This window comes from Rhyacophila brunnea, unplaced genomic scaffold, assembly GCF_057557595.1.
Source record: "Rhyacophila brunnea isolate RB1 unplaced genomic scaffold, BYU_Rbru_1.0 scaffold_96, whole genome shotgun sequence".
NCBI classification, from domain to species: domain Eukaryota; kingdom Metazoa; phylum Arthropoda; class Insecta; order Trichoptera; family Rhyacophilidae; genus Rhyacophila; species Rhyacophila brunnea.
Genome location: NW_028233368.1, coordinates 1,348,841 through 1,371,226, shown reverse-complemented (window position 1 = coordinate 1,371,226; position 22,386 = coordinate 1,348,841). Strand labels below are relative to the sequence as shown.

The window sequence follows — 22,386 nt, the reverse complement described above, 5'->3', positions numbered from 1 at the left end:
CACTGGAAATAAGAAAAGGTCATTAATGACTCTAAAAACGGATTTTATAATTTCATATGTCCTCAGTACAACATTCGAACAGGAATCATCTTTCAAAATAAACTTAATACATCCGTTATTCAAAGTTAAGATGTCAATGAATTCGGGGAAAAAAATGTTGCATAATTTTTCATTCTTTCCGGAAGTTCTGCAAATATCCAAATATAGTTTATTGAATTCTTTGCAGAATATTTTTATTTCATGTTTTTTAAATTTAATAGGATCAAATCTGCTATTTTGCAGTCCAAAGCAATACTTATATTCAACTTTATTGCCATGTTGGCTTTTAAATCTCGAATTTTCCGTTTTAATGTCTCCCACTAAAAATGAAACAAAATAATACAGATATACATAAAAGCTGGATATAGAATTTGTAATTTTACCTTTTTTTTCATTTTTTCGTATTTCAAGGAGTAAATTTTCATCTAAATTTAATACTTTTTTATATTGTCTTTCTTGATTTTTTTTCAAAAATTGTATGCTTAAACGGTGGAAATACCTTCGTATCTTTAATAAATTCTCAAAGTCACATTTTTTTATTATTCCGTGAAAATCCTTAGTCTGTAGGTATTTGTTGCGTTTTTGCAAAACCCACGTAGTTTTTTCTATAGAACTCAGCTCATTAACTAAATATACATATGAGTCAAAAAACATCATTAAATCCTTTATGCCCAAGCAAAATCTACAATTTTTGTTTGGAAAAGAATTCCCATTAAAAATAGAATGTACTTCTTTGCAGTTTTCTGTGATTTGAATATTTTCGAATTTCTTCGGTTTTTGTAGCTCAATTATCAGGACAAGAAATTCTGGAAAAATTACAGGAAGTATAAAAAAAATATTTTTTAGTTTACGCACACCAGTTAGATCTTTATCATTTTCATCGCAAAATGTATCAATAAAAATTTTACGAAAGCTGTCGGACTCTTCTTCCCTGATGGCATCTAAATCAAGAATAACCGTATTTTGATCATCCTTTCGTTTTTTTGCTGCAATAAGTTTGATTTTATGCTCATATTCTTTTAGTTTTTGGAGGGTTATCGGCCTCTCTCTTATTTCTGCATAAACTTGGTTTACCCTTTCAAAAAGGTGACTTAATATAGGAAAATTGACATTTCTACCGCTTAGGTTCTTCGGAGAGCATCCCATGTAATCTTCGGAATTTAAATTTTTTGTATTTATTTCTTCACATTCCTTTTTGAGTGCTGCGTCCCCCATTCTAATCTTTTTACCACATATCCTCTCAGGTTCTTCATATAATGCACAATATTTATATGAATGAACACGCTCATCTGGTTCATCAACATCATTTTTTCTTTTATTATGACATTTTTGCGAAGAATCTTCAAAATCATCGCTTGTTAGATCCACATAATCTATAGATTTATAAAATTTTGGATGATTCAATTTTTGTGTTTTAGATTTTATCATACCATGTGCCTCGTTCGCTATCCCGCACATCGAAATCGATTCTTGTTGCAAAGATATAATATTCTCAGCGAAATACAGCAGTAATTCGGCTTCCTCTTTTTCCTCTTTTGTATATTTATCCAAAACCTTTGCTGATCTATGCAAAGTAATTAAATTAAAAAGATTCATGTTATTAGGGGGTCATTATCTAAAAATGATTTTTGTGCGTCGTCAGATAAGTAGTAAAAAATCTCGGGCTCAAGTGAAGCATAGATGCAAGCTCTCACACACCGAAAGACAATTGAAATTATCTCATTTGCGAGAAGAGCAGTTGATGAAGTATTTTTGGGGAAGGAGTCAAAAGATTCACCAAGGAGTTTTGAAATATTCCGAAAAAGCGACCACGTCTAAATTGAAAAAATTGATTAAAAAACTTGGCCCATAAATAAATCAGTGTATTGTCAAAAGAAAATATTTATTTCTAAGAGTGATAAATGTTAATTAAGTATACTCCTGGGGAAAATTGGTATTTTATCCTTGCAATATAACATTCATTAGATTAATTTTATATTTAGTATAGTAATACCTAATCTATAATGGACATCTAGTGTTGAAATAGCTCTTGAATAGTTTGGTCTAGTTGTTTTCATTAATGGATGTTGAAATAGATTACTATACTGGTATGGTGCCAACTTGTAATTTTATAAATAGCATAATATGTTGAGAAAATTTAATGATACAAATCAATCAAAAATGATCAAAAAAATGATTACTTCATTGATTATTTGGGAAACACTTCGAAAATAATTAGACATGAAAGAAAATAAAACTATACATTTAAACCCAGAATTCAATATATATTAGAAACGATTTTTTTATTAAAGCGCATAATGAGGCTTCTATTTTATCGAAAAAAATATAATTTCGCTAATACAAATATTATAAAAACTTTTTACCTATTCCTTTTACCATACAATTTTTTTCTTAATATTAATATTGTTGATAAAGATTTTTGCGGGAATTCATTATAGAGTTTCTATAAATTTTCATTTTTGTTGAACTAAAAAACGATTCAAATACACTTCTAATTTAGAATAATGAAAAAAATATTAATGTAATAAATTTTACGATGTAAAAATCGCCATAATCATATAATGGCTTTGTTTCTTAGCACTTACTTAGAAATCAATTCAAGTGATTCAGAGCCACAATCAAGTACATTTATAAAGCTGAAAGTTTAATTTTACAGTGAACCGACCTTCTAGTATTTTCTGTATGCCTTGCAACTAGGTGGAAGTTTTATATGTTTGGTAATTTCACAATACCTTTGTGTTTGGAGAATTTAAATCTTAAATCGTTAAAATTAAAGATTCTAGGTTGAATTTTCACACCACTTAATCTTTACTACAACATATTTTACGAAATTGATGAGCATATTCTTTTCAAATAAAACACGTGATTCTTAGTATAAGCCATCTTTCGGTGATTATTTTTTTATTGCTGTATTCAAAAAGATATATTTTCGATATTACTTGGTTATATAAAAACATTTGATTGCTATATATAAGTAAAAATTGAAAGATTTACAGTTTTGATTTGATCACATAAATTGTAACATCGCTTAGGAAAACTTAATTACCATATTACTAATGGCTTTGTCCACAAGCAATTATGTTTTAGAATCGGTGTGAGCTGTTTATCGCGCCACCAAAAAGTTTGTATTTAAATTTTTGATATTTGCTATATGATGGGTCGGTCTAAAGATTTCGCGCAATCTCTTGCAGCTAGAGACATCCATTGCCTTTTTGTAATATAAAAATGACCTGCGCAATAAAACATACCTTAAATCATTAAAATTATAGAATCACCGTCTAATATTTACGCAAATTAACTATAGCTACTTTACCTTATAAGAAGTACCAACGAAGATGCATAAATGGCTGATATGTAAGTTAGAATCATTTTGAAAATAAATTCATGTATTTTACGGTAGCGCGTTTTAATGCTTACTTAAAATTAAAAATTGGCTTATGGGCCATAAAAATCTTTTAATGCTAGATTTCTTCTCTGTTAATCTAAATTTTTATATTTTATTGATGAAATTTATTCTAATAATACCAAAAACTATATGTATTCTTTTAAGACATATTTAGACTGGTTTTTTCTTTCAACTTGTAGACTCCCACCGAATTGTACTGGTAACTGAATTAATATGGACTTGAAAATACATAATTTTAAATACTACATTTCTAATATAGCACTTATACATGTGGCTTAAATACACTTGCAAAAATTTGTTTTTAAAAGACAAGATTTCTGTCACATGCTCTTCTTTTTAAACATAGAATGCACATTATCACCTTTTACTGTTTTTTTTCAAACATCAATTATCACTTTTTTTTATGATATCGTGTATTCTAAAAAAAACATCTTGTCTCAAATATGTTCACTAATTTTATCTAGGTGTATCTAAGTGTTTTGAATTTAGTTTCTCTGTTTAGAGGTATAAAATCAATACAGAAATTTTTATATAAAAAATGGTGATGATAGATTCGTCGAGCCTATAAAGTACATCATTTTGGTATTTTTACAAAATAAAACTTATTAATTTTATAATAGTACCTTTTTTATTAATATTTGGCAAATTATGGTTTCTCTAAAGCCTGCGTTTTTTCTACGATTTCAACTTTTAGCATTAGTATATGAAAATTAATTCTGAAAAACAGGATATAAAATGCAGAAATTATATTCTCTTCTTATATTATGTTAATTTTTTAGTAATCAGATGATTCTCAGTAAGTAATTTTAACATTAAAGATTCTTTTGTAATATATAACCAGTAAAATGTACATCACTACATGAAAATCATAAAAATTCACGCTTCATAGTTTTGTATATCCAAAAATATTTGTTTATATCATAATAAAACAATTAAAAATTAATTTAAAAGTTATTATAATCACTTAATTGACTAAACACCTTAACTCGCATATTTATACATTCGAAAAAGTCGAAGATAATTTAACGATTTTTTCTAAGCCTCTCATTTACGCTCCATCATAAATTATTGTAAAATAAATACAGTCTTCTTGAGTTATATATATTATAAAAAGATATTTTACTTATTTTTTTTTATTTATTTATGGGTTAAGTTTATTTTTATCAATTTTATCTATTTAGACGTTGTCAGCCTATTGGGAATATTGTACAACTCATCGATGCATCGTTTGACACCTTCTCTAGTTTATCTTCATCAGCTACTCTCTTCTCTCAAATAAGATGAGTTCAAGTGTCTTGGGAAGCGCTGGAAGCTTGCATGCCTGCTTCAACTTAGTCTGGTATTTTTAACACATTAAAATAATTTTTATGGTTTTACTTAATTAAGGCTCTATACATCAAAACTTATAAAATTATTTCAATAAAAAAGGGGTAAATAGTTTGAAATAAAGGTGGAATAGTTGTAGACATAAAAGATAACACACGCCATTAACCAATATTTTTAGGAAAAAATGATTCGAAATTATAAGATAGAATTTACTGCAGATTAAAAAATTATGGACTTATTAACATTGAATAATCAATGAGTCCAAGTATTTTTTACTGTATTTATAAACTTTTTACAATTCATTATTTGTTTAAATTGAATAAGTTCAGTACTTGAAGAATGCTCTGAGTATGGAAAATAAACGATTTCGATTCCATTTTTTACAGTTTTCCCATTCCCTTTTTTCCAATTTAAAAATTTGGTTTTATCATTCCATCCCGATCCAACAAATACACAAACTCTGTCACATTTATTATCTTTTAAAATTTCATCAAGTTTGGGTTTTTTGACATGCATCATAGGAATGAGCTTGATTTTGCAGTTACTTTCGTTGTTAGAAAATCTATCAAAGACCGTTTCATAAGTTTTGTTACTTTTGCAATCTTCTTTTACTTTTCTTTTTAAGAGCATGTTTGTATTTTTTGTCGGTTTATTCTTTTCATATAATTTCATGTAGTTTTCTATAATTTTCTTTACATCATTGTCTAATTTCATTTTTGAGTAGCTACTAAAAGAATCGTAAACTTCTTTCTTTGATTTATCAACATAAATCTCAAGATCGAAATATTCAGCAATACAGAAAAATACCTTTTCTTTTCCAATACAATATGTTGCAAATAAAAACATGTAATTCAATGGAACTAAACATGAACCACTGTTTAATTTGGTTTCGATCGTTTTTATTATTCTGTGGAGGTTTGTTTCTTGATCATCAAAATGTTTAAAACCTTCGTATGTGTTGTCAATATAAATTCTATCGAAATTTATGTTTTTTAGTAAATAATTCTTGGATGGATGTGCATTTTTGTTATCTTCCTTAACAGTATTTGAATTTTTGGGTATAACAGCATTATCTCCCTTTGCATTTTTTATTTGATTTGACTCAAAACAACTCGAATCCATCATTTTATTATCTATATCTGCAGGTGTTTTGGAGTTTTCTGTATTTTTGATGTTCTTTTGAGTTATTTCAGTTATAAATTCATCAGGACTATGTTTTTTTTCTAGACTAAAATTTACAGAATCTATTACTTGTGTATTATGGCTTTGATCTAACGCGTATTTAACTTCTTTTGCTATTTTATCGCTATATTTTTGTGTATCTTCACAAATAAAATCATTTGCCTTGATTCTATGGCTTAATCTCGATGTGCCATTTTCTTCTAAAATACTTGAGTTTATTATCTGCGTACCATGTTCAAAATTATAATCCTCTTTAATGTCGTAATTCAAACCATATAAGTTTTCTCTTCCTTGATCAAAATTATAATCCACGATTTCTGATTTTTCTTTCTGTGCAGGAATTTGTGATGAATTTAAAAAGCTGGAATTTATAATTTGTGTATCACAATCTTCCACGTTATTCTCATTCATTAATCCCCCAAAATTGAATTTATAAAAAGATTCTTCCTTAGAAATCCAGTTCCCTTTCTGTTTTTTTGAACTAATCACAGAACTTTTATGTTCGTACAGTAATTTTTTAAATTCGTCAACATCATTTAATTCTGTGGATCCAATCGAATCAGCAATCATTAAATTATCATTTTCGTATTCCAAACTATTAAATACTTCGACGTTATCATTAACCAAAAAAGTTAATAATTTTCTAAAATCATAATTAGTATTATTAAACTGTTGATAGAATTCTTTACTGGCTCTAAAATCACCACAATGGAAAAACACACTTTCATTGACTTTAAAAATTACACAGACAGCACCTGGGCAATGATTAGCATCTACAAGATATAAATAAACATTATCGCCTGTATTATGCCATTGATACATCGGTACTACTTCTATACGATCTCTAGGCACTCTAAGTCTTTTAAAAACCAAGTTAGCTGTTGTTTCACTACAATATATTCTTTTATTCTCACTTCTTTTTTTGTTTAGACCGCCATAATGATCAGCATGGAAATGTGTTAAAAAATATTTTATATTGGTTGGTTCATCATCTATATCTATATTAAAACAATCTACTATAAAATTTGTGCCGTGTATTATTTTATGACCGGGTATACTTTTAAACGAACATGTTCTGCGGCTCATTTGATTCGGGCTAAATTATTAAAGGATACAATTAATTGTCTAAATATAATAAAATTAATTTGTGATAAATAGTGGTACAAATTTCATAAAATAAATTTTTAAGGAGTTAAAAATCCCAGATGAAGTAGAAGCATGTATGCAAGACACTTGAACTTATATCGTTTGACAGAAGAAGAGCAGTTGGTGAAGATGGATCTGGGAAAGTCTCAAAATGCATTAAGAAGTTTTGAATATTCACAATGGACGTTTTACTTCACAGTGGATGTGGTTTATAAAAACAAGAAACTTATGGCATAATAAAAAAAGAGTTGCTATGAATTTTTAACATATTTATGAAAAGATGATGGCATTATAAATGGCTTTATAATTTATTCTGAGTTAAAGAGCTCACGATGTTGCAAGTTAAATAAAAAAATATTTATAATCTTTGTTTATCCACCAATAATGTAAATTAAGTTCAGGACTAACATTAATAATAACCCATAAAATAGTAATGTAAATATTTAATATAAAAAGAAAAAAAATTCTTATTTGTTGCAACTATTTAAGCTATAAGTTTAAAGTGATATTTTTTTGCATAACTATAAGCTTCCCGGCATTAGATTTGTGATCTCGCCTATATTAAGACGCAAAGGTCTGAATTGGTCTAATATAAGCTTTTAAATGGTATCTAATGTTGATTTTTATTCTTAGTATATTATAGCCATATTTTGTAGCTGAATTTTTTTTTCGACCAAAGGTTCACAATATATATAATTTTTCGACAATCTACTTTTTTGAAAAAAAATATTTAATCGGTTTTCTTATTCCGTATAATGTATAATGTATTTGATTTTATTTTAAATCGTAGAAAGTGGTGTTGTGAATACTTGCGGCATTTTCCTTTTTTCTATTTTAATAAGTGAATTAAAAAAAGAAATTATACTCGAACGTAACGCAAAGAAGAAAAAATTCACAAAAAATCAGAGTATAATTATAAATATGATCAAAAATTGAAAATTGTTGGATTTCTTGGAATATCTTATTTTGAATCAAGAACAACATATGAGTGATTGTTTTCCATGTATTTTTTTTTAAAAAAAATAACGCACATTGTTTTAAATTTATTAAAAATACAGATAATGACATGTTGTTTAAAAAAATCATGAAAAAATAAAAATAATGTCTTTTACTGTTTAGACGTTGTAGTGAGATTTATTGCCAAAAAAATAATTTGTATTATAAAATTCGTTCTTTTACTGATTAGACGCTCTCTTGGAATTTAATTGATGAAAAAAATCATAAATTTGTGATTTTAAATAAATTTTGTTATAAAAACGATTCAGAAATGCATGTAATTATAAATTTAAAGCCGCTGTATTTAAATAGAAACGAAAATGATAAATTTAGATATTATTTAATTCTTTTTCTATATGGATCATTCAAAAAATTATAGGAATTATTGTATTTTAATAGTAGCATAAATAACAGATGGATCTCATATAAAATTTAAAATGATCCAATTTATTAAATAAATATAATTACTTTGTTCAAAAAATTATATGAATTATCGTATTTAATACTAACATAAATAACAGAGGTATCTCATATAAAATTTTGAATGATCCAATTTATTAAATAAATATAATTACTTTGTTCAAAATATTATATGAATTATTGTATTTAATATTAACATAAATAACAGATGGATCTCATATAAAATTTTGAATGATCCAATTTATTAATTAAGTATAATTACTTTGTTCAAAATATTATATGAATTATTGTATTTAATATTAACATAAATAACAGATGGATCTCATATAAAATTTTGAATGATCCAATTTATTAATTAAGTATAATTACTTTGTTCAAAATATTATATGAATTATTGTATTTAATATTAACATAAATAACAGATGGATCTCATATAAAATTTAAAATGATCCAATTTATTAAATAAATATAATTACTTTGTTCAAAAAATTATATGAATTATCGTATTTAATACTAACATAAATAACAGAGGTATCTCATATAAAATTTTGAATGATCCAATTTATTAATTAAGTATAATTACTTTGTTCAAAAAATTATATGAATTATTGTATTTAATAGTAGCATAAATAACAGATGGATATCATATGCAATTTTGAATAATCCAATTTATTAAATAAATATAATTACTTTGAATGAATTACTGCATAAAAAATATAATAAGGAACACAAAATCCCAAACGAAGTAGAAGCATGCATGCAAGCATTCACACTTCGCAAGACACTTGAACTCATCTCATTGAGAAAGGAAGAGCAGTTGATGAAGATAAACCAAGGGAAGGTGTCAAAAGATGCATTATGGAGTTGTGCAATATTCCCAATGGGCTGACTACGTCTCAATACATAAAATTGATGTTAAGAAACTTAACCCATAAATAAAAATAATTGAATAATTGTATTTTAAATATACTTACTAATTCGACTATTTTTTATTTAATTTATAATTTTAAATGATCTAATGTATTCAAATAAATATAATTCTTTTTATTGAATAGTAGTATTATCATAAAAGGTACCTGAAGGGACTAGATGCCACGAATCAGATTGAGGTATATATACAAACCTTGGGATAGAGAAAATCACTTGAATTAATAGGTCTCGAAAGAAGGTGGGGTATTGAATAAAACTTTAGAGAGGAGAAGGTAGTCGAAAGTATAAATACGCTGAGCGCACAAAGAATCAAGCAAGTCGTCCCTGTGAACAAAAAATAACATTACAACTACAAATTTAGCCCATAAATAAAAAATGAATAATAGTATTATAAATATACTTACTAATTCAACTACTTTTTATTTTATTTAAAATTTTAGAGGATCCATATATTCAAATAAACATAAATTTTTTTATTAAATTTTTGTATTTTAATAATAACAAGAATAACATATGGATTATATATAAAATTTTGAATAATGCAATATCTATACAAATAAACATATTTTTTTTATTGAATTTTCGGGGTGTAAATATACATAGCTAATTCAAATATTTTTTAATTAATTTAAAATTTCTATGATAGAATTAAAAACCACATCAAAAGATTCATCACCATTAATCTCACGATATACTTGCCGTTTCTCAAAGATTTCGACAACTGGTACCGTCTCCTTTACATAGACATTCATCCTATTTGTAATAACGACATTGCAATCGTCCTTTCGCCCATCCTTTCTATTCAATAGTCTTTCAGTGCATTTTTCCAAAGGAACCTTCAAATGCAAAATATGATCAATTTGAATATCCTGTTTATCAAGAATCTCAATTTGTTTGACATCCCGAGGGAATCCATCCAGAATAAAGCCATTATTAAGATATGGTTCTATTATGTTGAAAACGATCTCGTCATCGACGAAATTACCACTATCAATCAATTTATTGATTTCATTACCAAGATTCGTGCCTCTTGATCTTTCCTGTCGTAGCATATCACCTGTAGATATGTGTTTGATGTTGAGTTCTGAAGACAGACGTCTTGATATCGTTCCTTTTCCACTTCCTGGTGCTCCGATTATTATTATATTCATTTTGGTTTTTTGAATGGGCCTTGGATAAATAAATATTTTTTACAACTCCCTTTTTTATTCCCCTTTAAGTTATCTATAATAAGTATTTTTATTGATTGGCGATTTTAATTGATTAATTGATATTGGGGACATCGGCTATAGCTTAAATTGATCAAATCTATTTATAGATAAATTAAATGTTAGATCGGCTCATATATTCATTAGTTTGTTAATTTATTCAAAAAATAATATAGTGTATAAATTCTAAGTCAAAGTGGCTAATATATTTGGTTATTTGTTAATTTATCAAAAAAAAATTCTTTGAACTGATATAGTGCTAAAATTAAATGTTTATTTTCCTATATATTCAGATTTATTTATCAATAAAAATTGCTTTAAACAAAAATAAAATGGTGTATAAATTCTAAGTCAAATTGGCTAATATATTTGGTTATTTGATTATATATCAAAAAAAATTCTTTAAACTGATATAGTGCTAAAATTAAATGTTTATTTTCCTATATATTCAGAGATTTATTTATCAATAAAAATTGCTTTAAACAAAAATAAAATAGTGTATAAATTCTAAGTTAAATTGGCTAAGAATTCAGAGATTTATTTATTGATAAAAATTGTAACTTTAAATTAATATAGTAATAGATTAAAATAATTTGCCATCAATCTTCTTTAAAAATAAAGAAATGCGGGAATAAAAATGTTCTTCATGGTCCGATTTTTATTTATTGGTTAGCTTTATCTTATTATTGGATTTTTTTCATTTATTAATAACATTTAATGAATTTATAGAGCAAGCCAATCATATATATTTATATGTAATAATTATTTTAAATTTAGTTCTGTTGATTATGTTCTCCTATTATGTTTAGACCAAGAAAACTTTTTATGATCTGCATAAAAAAAAATATTTATTCAATCCTATCCTTTTATAAAATCATCTCATTTCAAGACTTATTAGTTCTGTTTTGATTCACTAACCTATTTTTTATCCGCATGCTTCTGCTTCAATCATCAATCCAAATCTTTGATATTCGAATTTTGGTATTTTATAAATACAATATTACATTTATTGATGCACGATGATTTTCTTTCTTGAATTTTTAAATTAGAATAATTAAAATCAATATATTTAAACTAATTTAATCGATGTTTTCTTTTTTTATCTTGATTTTAGCTTATCTCCTTATCGAAAAAGTTCCAAAATAAAAATGACTGCTTTTAAAGATATCGAAGAATCGAACACTGAATAGTTAAAGCAATCAAATTTTAATGATTAAAATTTGTTTTTTTTTTAAATATAATGTAAATAAAAATTGTGGTGTATTTATTTAATTTAATTATGCTCTAAAATTTTATCAATAGACGTACATTAGACGGATTGACACAGGTATAAAACACTTTAAAGATCAAATTTTAGACAATAAAGATTTACATATTTGTTTATAAAAGATATTAAAAAATTTAGAACATTTATGGTGGAATAAAATTGATATTCCAGTATCTTTATGATCATATTTATAAAGCTCAATAGTTTTATTTATCTTACTTCTTAACAGTTTTTCCTAAGGCAAGTTTCTATCTTTGTTTTCTTGCACAAAAAAATCACTTATCAAGTCATCAAAACAACTCAGTATTAGTAAAAAAATTATGGCTATAGAATTCTAAAAAAGATACTCATTCCAAATACCTTTTATGATGACTAATAGTTTATTTTTTTTATGTATTTATTTTAATGTAAATCCAACAATTTTCTTAAAAACAAATTACGAATAACTTTATTAACTAATAATTACAATTTATCACTTGTGTATTATTTTAAATTTTATGTGGACATTATTTATCTGTATGAATTATTTGAAAGGGTACAAGAAATTTATTTGTTGTTGATTATGTAGTTTGCATAGATAATTTAATATTTTATTTGTTTTTTTTATATTAAAGCTTGACTTTATCCTAAGTCAGAGACCCTTTCTGGCATATTTTGGTACATATTTTCTTTACCTTTTCTCTTTAGGACTTATTCACTGTCTTATAATTTAAAAAAAATGCAGGATTTCATATATATATATTTTTTGGTCATCTTTTAGAGACTAATTAGTTTGTCACTGCCTTGTAAATGGATTTTATCGCACCATTTTATCTATATTTTTGGCTAGATTTTTAAACTTCGCCGCTTATTTTACAACGTCTGTAGTTTGAAAGGAATATCAGATTCTCTATTTATATTTTAGTCATCTTGTAAAAGCTAACTAGTTTATCACTGCAATATAAATTGATTTTATCGACCCATTTTATGATATTTATTAATTTTTAGCCCTTTTCAAGACTTATTTTCTAGAGTTTCACACTGTCTTATACTTGAAATAAATGCCTTGATTCGGTTTGTAACTTCAAGTTCATAAATAAAATACGACATATTGAATTAAAACACATCATTCCATGTTAAGACATATTATATAAGTACAAATAAATATTTATTCCAGAATATTCAAAAATATTTATGTTGCATTATAACATCATTTAAATCTTACATACAACGAAAAATTATTTTTTTTATCTCTAAATTATGACTTGTATTTGTTATTGTGCAATATAAAATAAAATATTAGCCCAGGTATGACATCATGGCCGAGCGGTCTAAGGCGGTGAGCTCAAGATCTACTCTCTCACGAGGCGAGGGTTCGAATCCCTCTGATGTCAGTCTTTTGTTATTTATAACTGTGACTATGCAATGATTGGTGGAAGGGAATTTCAAAAATACACGTGAATAATGTTATGGTGTTAAAGTTCTTAATTAAGTAAGGTGTATTAAAAATTCACATTTTATCTCATGCCATTTGAGAGAAAAAGAGATGCTTCTGTGGATAGATCTGGTGAAAGATACATTTAAAGCAACTATTTTAATATCTCAATAAGCTATGTGTGTCTTGGCAAAGGTAATATATGAATTGAAAGATATAAGACCATAAATAAAAATCAAGATATTGATTTTAAAGTAATTTTTTATGATACCTAGCTTATTAAATTTTATTTTTCAACCTCTGAGATAATTTTTATATAAACTAATTCAATCAACAAACAAATAACTTATATAATATCTTGATTTTAAAGTAATTTTTTATGATACCTAGCTTATTAAATTTTATCTTAAAATCACAGTGATAATTTTTAATATAAACTTATTTAATCAACATACAATTAAATTATTTTATATCTCGATTTAAAAGTAATTTTTTATGATACCTAGCTTATTAAATTTTATCTTAAAATCACAGTGATAATTTTTAATATAAACTTATTTAATCAACATACAATTAAATTATTTTATATCTCGATTTAAAAGTAATTTTTTATGATACCTAGCTTATTAAATTTTATCTTAAAATCACAGTGATAGTTTCTTTTTAAAAATTTATTCAATCAACATATAAATAAATTATTTTTTATTTATGGGCTAAATTTATAGTCGTAATTTTAGTTTTTGTTCTCAGGCACAAATTGCTTGATTCTTTGTGCGCTCAGCGTATTTATACTTTCGGATACCTTCTCCTTTCCAAAATCTTCTTCAATACCCCACCTTCTTTCGAGACCTATTAATTCAATGATTTTTCTCAATCCCAAGGTTTGTAGTTATGCTTCAACCTGATTCGTGACATCTAGTAACTTCAGGGACCTTTTATGATATCGTGTAACCACACCGATCCATGTTATAACAAATAAATTATTTTTATATCTTTATTCAAAGTAATAATTTATAATACCTTGCTGATTAAATTTTATCTCACAACCTTATTCATTGATAATTTTTCTATATGTCTTTTAAAAACTTATTTAATCAACATACAAATAAATTATTTTTAACTTGGTTTGAAATGTAATTTTATGTTAACTAGCTGATTAAATTTTGACAGGCTTATTTAAGATTTAAAATGTATAATTGCTATATGTATGAGCAAAAAGATTAACATGACCCTTCCAAAATATTTAGAGCCCATTGACTTAGTTTCAATCAATGATCTAGATGATTTCAAAACTTCTTGCTTCTTTTTGAAAAGCAGAGGGCTTTAATTTTAATCGAAACATGAAAACACCAAGAAAACGAATAACATTTCCTACACCATATAGAAAACAAAAGCCCAATATAAAAAGAGACAATACACCCAATATAAACAAGCAAAGTGTACATCAAAAACCACGAACCACAAAAAAGATAGAGTCTAACGAACGCAAAACTGGGATAGATGAAATAAAAATACCGCCACCCCATATGAACGGAATATCCGAGGACATAGATGAATATTTGTTGAATATAAGCAATACACGTAAAAAAGAAGCAGAACTTTTGAATACTAAATGTTTTAATGATAATAAAGTTGTAGATACAGGTAATGATAATTCAAATTTTTTGTACTGTAAATTTCTTGGTCTCAATATTTCAAAAATTGGCAATGGAGTATACGAATTTGAATGGAAAATAACCAATAATGGGCTTGATAAATGTATTGTTTTTCGACTAGAAGAAGAAGCTGATGATTACACATATGAATTGGTGGATTCTGTTAATATTGCTTTGCCTGAAGTTTTTAAGGGAACTGTTACGTTTGAAAAAACTATGTTGGTACGATTTTTCTTTAATATTAATGAAATTCTTCTGGCTAAATAAATCACTTTAAATTCTTTTAAATTTAAAAACCTATTATTTTTAAAAAATCAATTGAGTTAAAGATATAAAGCATCTAGAATATTTAATATTAAATTCTTTTATGCAATCTATCCCAACTATTTAAAGAAATTTATCTAACAACATGTGTCTATTATATTTATCCAATAATTCTTTTATGCAATCTATCCTAACTTTTTAAAAGACATTTATATAGAAAACATCGTCTTTTATATTTATCCAAAAATTCTTTTATACAATCCATCCTAAATATGAATAAGAAATTTATTAAGCAAAAAGTGTGTAAAACATTTAATGTGGAACTTTTACCCACTACAAAGCTATTAATAAAAGATGATAGTATTTTTGAAGATATAAATGAAAAGGCAGATTATCATTCAATAGAAGTAAAAGATAATAAGAATATAGAAAAAAATAAAAAGAAATTAATCTCCAATAAATTTGGTAAGAAGATTATCAATAAAAACGCTAAAGATGATGAAAAGGTAAAAGAAAAAAATTCAATCATAAATGAAAATAATAAATGCATCAAAAATAAAAAGAACAAAAATATGGTCGATTTTTTGGACGATGGAAAATTCGTAACTAGAAAATAAATATTAATTTTTGATCTAATAATTTTTAAAAAAAAAATACGGTTGATTTTTTGGACGATGGAAAATTCGTGTATAGAAAATAAATATAAATTGTTGATCTAATAATTTTATCTTTTATGACTGTTAGTAAAAACTTATGTGAACAATATAATTCTTTAATGTGTATTTATAAATATCTATTGGCCTTTTTTTCATTTTATTATACTAAAATTATTTGGTTTTTCTCTTATTAAAGAAAAACCACTTTTATCTTAATTTAATGTTTTTAAATTTCTTATAAATCAAAATGGTACTTTTATCGCCTATTTTCTTATGCTAATATTAATTGTTATCTCTCTTACTAATGTAAAAAAGTAATTTTGAAGTGAAATTATTTTTTGCTATATATAACAATAGAGCACCATATTTAAGAAAATTATGATAATTTCTAATTCTTCTTATGATTAAAAATATATTTTTTCTATGGTTGTGTAAACAAAATTCCGTTCCTTACAAATATAATTTTATTGATTCGAAATAATTTTATTTAAGCAGATACTCTTTCTAAAAGATTTTATGCTCTATAATTAAGTGTCTCTCTTTATAAAAAATACAATAAGTATACTTTTGCTTTATATAAAATATTTATGGTGCCGAATTGTTTGGCGATAAAATTTATTTTAGAATATAAATAATTTGCTTCTTAATTCACTTGTTTTTACTGTAAACACATCGTAGTATACTATATAAAAAAGATTCAATAATAATAATATATCTAAACTTTAGAATATTAAAAAATCTTTTTATTATACCTACATATTATGCTTAGTTTATATTTTTTTAACGTTTTTTTTGTTATTTTATTATCATATTCATTCTAGACAATTATTTAATGTATTTGGGTCCATGAAAACACATAAATAGAGGTGAAAAAATATCATAGAAGATTTTTTCTATAATATTTTTGATTAAAAATTTAGGAAAAAGTAAAAAAAATGAAAATGAAAATAATGTATTGTTATTTATTATGCGTACTTCATCTTTAAAATGGCAAGGTCGATTTAATAGAAATTAATATTGATAAAAGTAGAAAATAATATTAAATTATACACTTTTCTTTAAAAATTCAATTCATGTATGTTTTTGAACCAAATCACGCTTCCATTCTGCAAATTTATGTTAAACAGATTTAAAAATAATTTTGAGAAAATAATTCTAAAGATCCTTGCTGTAAAATATATAAGTAAGTAAATCTCCGGAAAAATTCTTTTATATATATTTAAGAATCCAAATTGCCTTTTTTTACAATATATAGCCAAATACATTTTCAATTGTTTTTAATATATTTAATAATTCAAATTGCACTTTAGAGAATTTATCAGATATAATGTAAAATCTTTTCTCGATTTTATTTCATTAAGCAAAGAAATATATTGGAAAACACGATATCATTTTTTATATCCAATAATCATAAGAAAAACTATAAGTGTGCATACTATTTTGACTGATTATATTCAATTTTTTATATTTATACCCCTTATTATCTCCTACTTTTTAAGAATAAATTATTTTTATTTGTATCCTAAAAAACTCATCATGGATATTCTAAAGTGCTTTACGTTGCTTTTTGTTATATACACAGTATATTTGTTCTAAAAAAAATTTAATATAATATAATAATAAGTGGAAAACCCCCAAAAATTATCAATAACCATGACTTTCTTTATATTGAATTTCCTTTAAACATATTTTACACAATCGAATAAACATAGAATTACAATAGTATATATTTACCCATATTTTTAGATAATTAAGGTGATATTTACCTTAAAAAATACACAAATACATTCAAGAATTCTTATTATATTATTTTTAATCATAACTTTTTGTATTTTTATTATGCTATACATTCTAAATTATTTATTATAACTTGACAATGTTATGCAACGTTTGTTGAAATTTTAAAAGGAAAATAGGCAACAAATTAATTTAGCATCCGTATTCTTGAAATTGACCAAATACACTGATTCTATTTATTAAAGCAAAACAAAATGTGCAACCAATGGATTTGAATACTCAATATTATTCGACTAAAAGTTTAGTAGTAGAATTTTGATGATTTTTTTTGTTCTCAACCTGAATTTTTCTTTCATATTTTTTTTAGTAGACATAGATTTTCATAACTTATTTTATAACTATTTGGCATTGATCATCATTAAATTAATGTGCGGAACCACAATTCTATACCTTATATATACTATAAATTTTAATAACTTTATTTATAACTATTTGTTATTTTTTATCGATTAAATTTCATGTGTGGAATAGTGATTCTATTTTTTATATATACTATATATCATTATAACTTTAATATAAAACATTAAAAAATATAACTTTATTATAAAACTATAAACACAATAACTTTATTTACGACTATTTGTAATATTTTAACGATTAAATTTATGTGTGCAACAGTAATTATATTTTTTATATATACTATATATCATTATAATTTTATTATAAAACTATTTGGAATCCATCAATTATTATCTAACTTGGGAACCGAATTTCATATTTTTTATAAACTATAAATTCAATAATTTTATTATATACATTAGATCTTAATAAATATTAATCTAAGTGAGAACCGTAATGGCCTTTTTTAAAAATACCGGGCTAAGTATTCGCAATAAAAATAATTTTCATCTGTAAATTTATTTTTCTTTTCAAGCGTTATAAAACTACATTTTTATTTCTAGCCTATCATTTTTATATATTATGGTTTAACATTTGTAGTTATCTAACCCACAAATATATTTAAATTTTTAATAGGTTTTTAGCAAATTATTAGTATGAAATTACAGATATATCTTTTTATTATTTTTGAAATTAAGTGCCAATAACCCCAACCAACTTTATAAATTAGATTTGAATTTTAGTAGCTTTTAATAAAATCGACTTGACAGAAATAATGTAAAAAGCGGATATAACCTATTTTTTTAAATAGGATTTTAAATTTATGTCAATAATATTTTTATTTGCATTATATTTATTGCACAAGTCTTGATCTTTTGCATACAAAAAAAAGAATTCTAACCCGAAAATCTTGATTATGTTAATAAATAAAATATAAATATGCATTTTAAATTTAACAGATTTTCAAAGTTTAAAAATTATATTTCGCTGTTTAAAACATGAAAATAAATTAAAATCTGTGTTTTATTGTATTAAAATATGATATAAACAGAAAAACACAGTGAAATTAAAAGTTGAAAGAAAAAGAATCTGCTTTTATAGGGTTAATTTATGTATGTAAAGGCAATATTTCCTATTTTAATTTAAACTTTTATTAATCATGATAGTCTCTAAAAGATAGCATTTTTACTTATATAAAAAAATTTAGCGGGAATAACCAGTTTATCTACTTAAAATTATTTATTATATACAATATTAAACATGTTATTGCAATTAATTATAAAAATTTTGATGTTAAATTTGTAAAGGAAAATACTTTTGGTTATTTTTCTAATTTTATTGTCTAATTTATCTGGGGTGCGGTATCTGTATTTGTAAAAATGTTTTTTTTTGCATTCAAATTCTCCCAAATAAAAGATAAAATCGGAAAAATTTTCTAGATCTGGACTTTTTTGTTTGTAATTGTAGAACTAAACATGTTCAAAATTTCAGCTAAAATTTTTTGTAAGTCATAATAACTGACAAATCCACAATTTATAATATACATTATCCTTAGCTGTAATAAAAGATATATTTATACGCGAGAGAAACTTATTAAAAGGTTTTTAATCAGTTTTATAGAATACGCAATTTCAAGAATATAATTTATTGAAAATTTACATAACGTATAAATTATAAAATGTGGTTTTGTAATTCTTTGTTAAATATATTCTACATTTTAATGAGTTCATCTATCTTCGATTCCAAGACCTCTATGCAGGATTTTTCATTCAAGTTAAAAATAATAAATTAATAAATGTAACTCTACACAAATTAAAGAAATGAATGTAATGCGAATGTTATATCGCATTATATGTGATTCACCCGATAAGTTTCTAATTATTGCGTAAATTATGTTTTTTTGACTTTTTAAAGTAATTTTGTAAATATTAATTGCTTAATTGCAATTTACGAAGAAAGAAAATACTTTACCAACAGAATCATCAGAATTTGAGAAGATAGAAAGTATTTTTGGTAAAAATTCCCTGTATTTCAACAGACTATATTTTTCATTTACTTATCTATACATCTTATTTATAGGAAGATCTATAATATATCGAGGCAGAAATAAATACGAAAAAATATCTTTTACGAGCAATATAAAAAAAATTGAGCCATTTTTTTTTAATCTGAAACAAAAATTAGTTAATAAATAAATTGCAATTTAGGGCATTTTAGATTAAAGTATTGTTATAAAATTAAGAGTTAAAAATTATGCTACATAAAAAATTTAAATCGTTAAAAATTGAACATTTATATATTTTCAAACTAAAATTTAGATGGTGCTATATATTGTCAGATCATTTTATTTATTTAGAACATTGTTTTCCGTGCAGCCGCAAGTTTGGCTGCCCACCTATTCCTTTCTGGTTCGTTATCGAAAGCGAGAATATCCTCTCCATCATGATACCTCAAAAGAATTCTATACGAGTGCTTTTTGTTTACTTCATCTAACCTATGAAGATCTCTTACAATATTAACGTTGATCCCACCTTTACCCGGCGAATTCTTATTCCTATAGTATTTTAAAGTGCCATCATTTTTAAGCGTAAAATATCTTTCATGCCAGAAACAACTAAAAAAATATCGTTTTTTGAATATATTTCCTTCGAACAAAATTTCACCCCTAGTCCTTTCTTTCGCTAACTCACTATTAGGATTTATGTTATCCGTATCCACCCTCAAACCACCACTATCATCAGCCTTCTTTTCTTCATTTTTAACTTCTGCATCCACTAAAGGTTTAAATTTTTTTTCTGATGTTCGGGTGGCTGGGACTAAACCAGCAGCAAGCAATTGATTCTTATCGCCTGATGCTCTTTCTTTTTTAGATATCTCTTTCTCTATTTCTTTTCGTCGTTCTTGTTTGTCTTTGATAAGCAGCTCACTTGTTCCAACTGGTGAAATGTCTTTCTGATGATTCTGATTTTCATTTATATGAACCCTTTTGTTGTCATCATTTTTAGATGTGCTAGATTCAGACACACCTTTTTCTCTAGATGATTTCTCTTTGTTATTTTCTTCATTTTTTTTCTGATCATCGGTTAAGAAGGCTGTTGGTCGGGATTGACTTAAACCAGAATTCATCCGACTCTCGGACTCTTTTTTATCTCGAATGTCTTCTTCTAGTGTTTTCTTTCTTGTAAGATTGCCAACATGATTATTATCTTCAGGTTTGCTATTCACCTTTTCTTTTTGACTTCCAGTACCACCCATTATGATATTGTCATCTTGATTCTGATAATCAGCCTTTTTAGAGTTTTCTTCAATTTTTTTTCGATTCACATCCTCTGAATTTTTTTTATTTTGTTCATTTACTTGTTTCCTCAACTCGTCCTCCCTTCTCTTTCTGGCTTGTTCCTCATTTACCTTTCTTTCAGCCTCTTCTTTCACTTTTTCTTCCGCACTTCTTTTTTCCTCTTTTTTTCGTTTTTCATCAGCGATTCTTTTTTCCTCTTCTTTTCGTTTTTCATCAGCGATTCTTTTTGCCTCTTCTTTTCGTTTTTCATCAGCGATTCTTTTTTCTTCTTCTTTTCGTTTTTCATCAGCGATTCTTTTTTCCTCTTCTTTTTTAAGTTCGTCGGCTTTCTTTTCTTCGTCGATATCTTTCTGTGACTTTACTCCTGATTTAGAACCCCCTAAATTTTTTCCAGCCTTTTGTTCTTCTTGTTTTCTAATAATTTCTGCTTTCTCGTCTTCCAACTTCCTTCTTTCTTCTTCCAACTTTTTCTGCGCAACCTTTTCTTGTTCAGTGAGCTTCGCTTTTTCATTAGGCAATAGTTTTGTTTCTTCTTCTGCCTTTAAGGCATCATCTACGTGTATTCCGCTCTTTTTCATCTCTTCCTTTTGCTCTTCTAGTTTCTTTCTTTCATCTTTCTTATTTTTTTCACTATCGGTTTCGTTTTCTTTCGGACTTGCAGTGCCTTTATAGGCTGAAGTGTTACTGGCGTTAGGAGGCTCATCGCCATCTTCTTCCCCACTCTTCTTCTTCTTTTCTATAATTTCTTCGGTTCCTTCTTTTTCAACAGCGCGAATAGTTTTACGTCTGCTCTTCTGTCTTGGTCGATCTTCCATTTAGGATATTTTAATTTTTAATTTTTTATTTGTGTTTCTCCTTTTCCGTATTTTTATCTTAAAGCTTATTGGTGTATATATTTTTTTTATGATAATTACTGGTATAGAGGTGATCACTAGTACAGAGATGATCGTGAATTTTTTGTAATTTTATTGGTGTTTAATGAGCCATCATAATTATGTAAAGTTTCAAAATACGCAATACGAAAATATATTACGATTGGAGAT

General features: G+C 25.5%; 1 protein-coding gene across 1 annotated transcript; it reads right to left on the bottom strand.

The window, feature by feature from the left end:
* Positions 1 to 20,735: 20,735 nt before the first annotated feature.
* On the bottom strand, positions 20,736 to 22,158 carry LOC147063123 (uncharacterized; the record flags this gene model as incomplete). The annotated part of the gene is made up of 1 exon (XM_085960161.1): positions 20,736 to 22,158. A coding segment is annotated over exon 1 (1,423 nt), but the record flags the coding sequence as incomplete, so codon positions are not given.
* Positions 22,159 to 22,386: the final 228 nt, after the last annotated feature.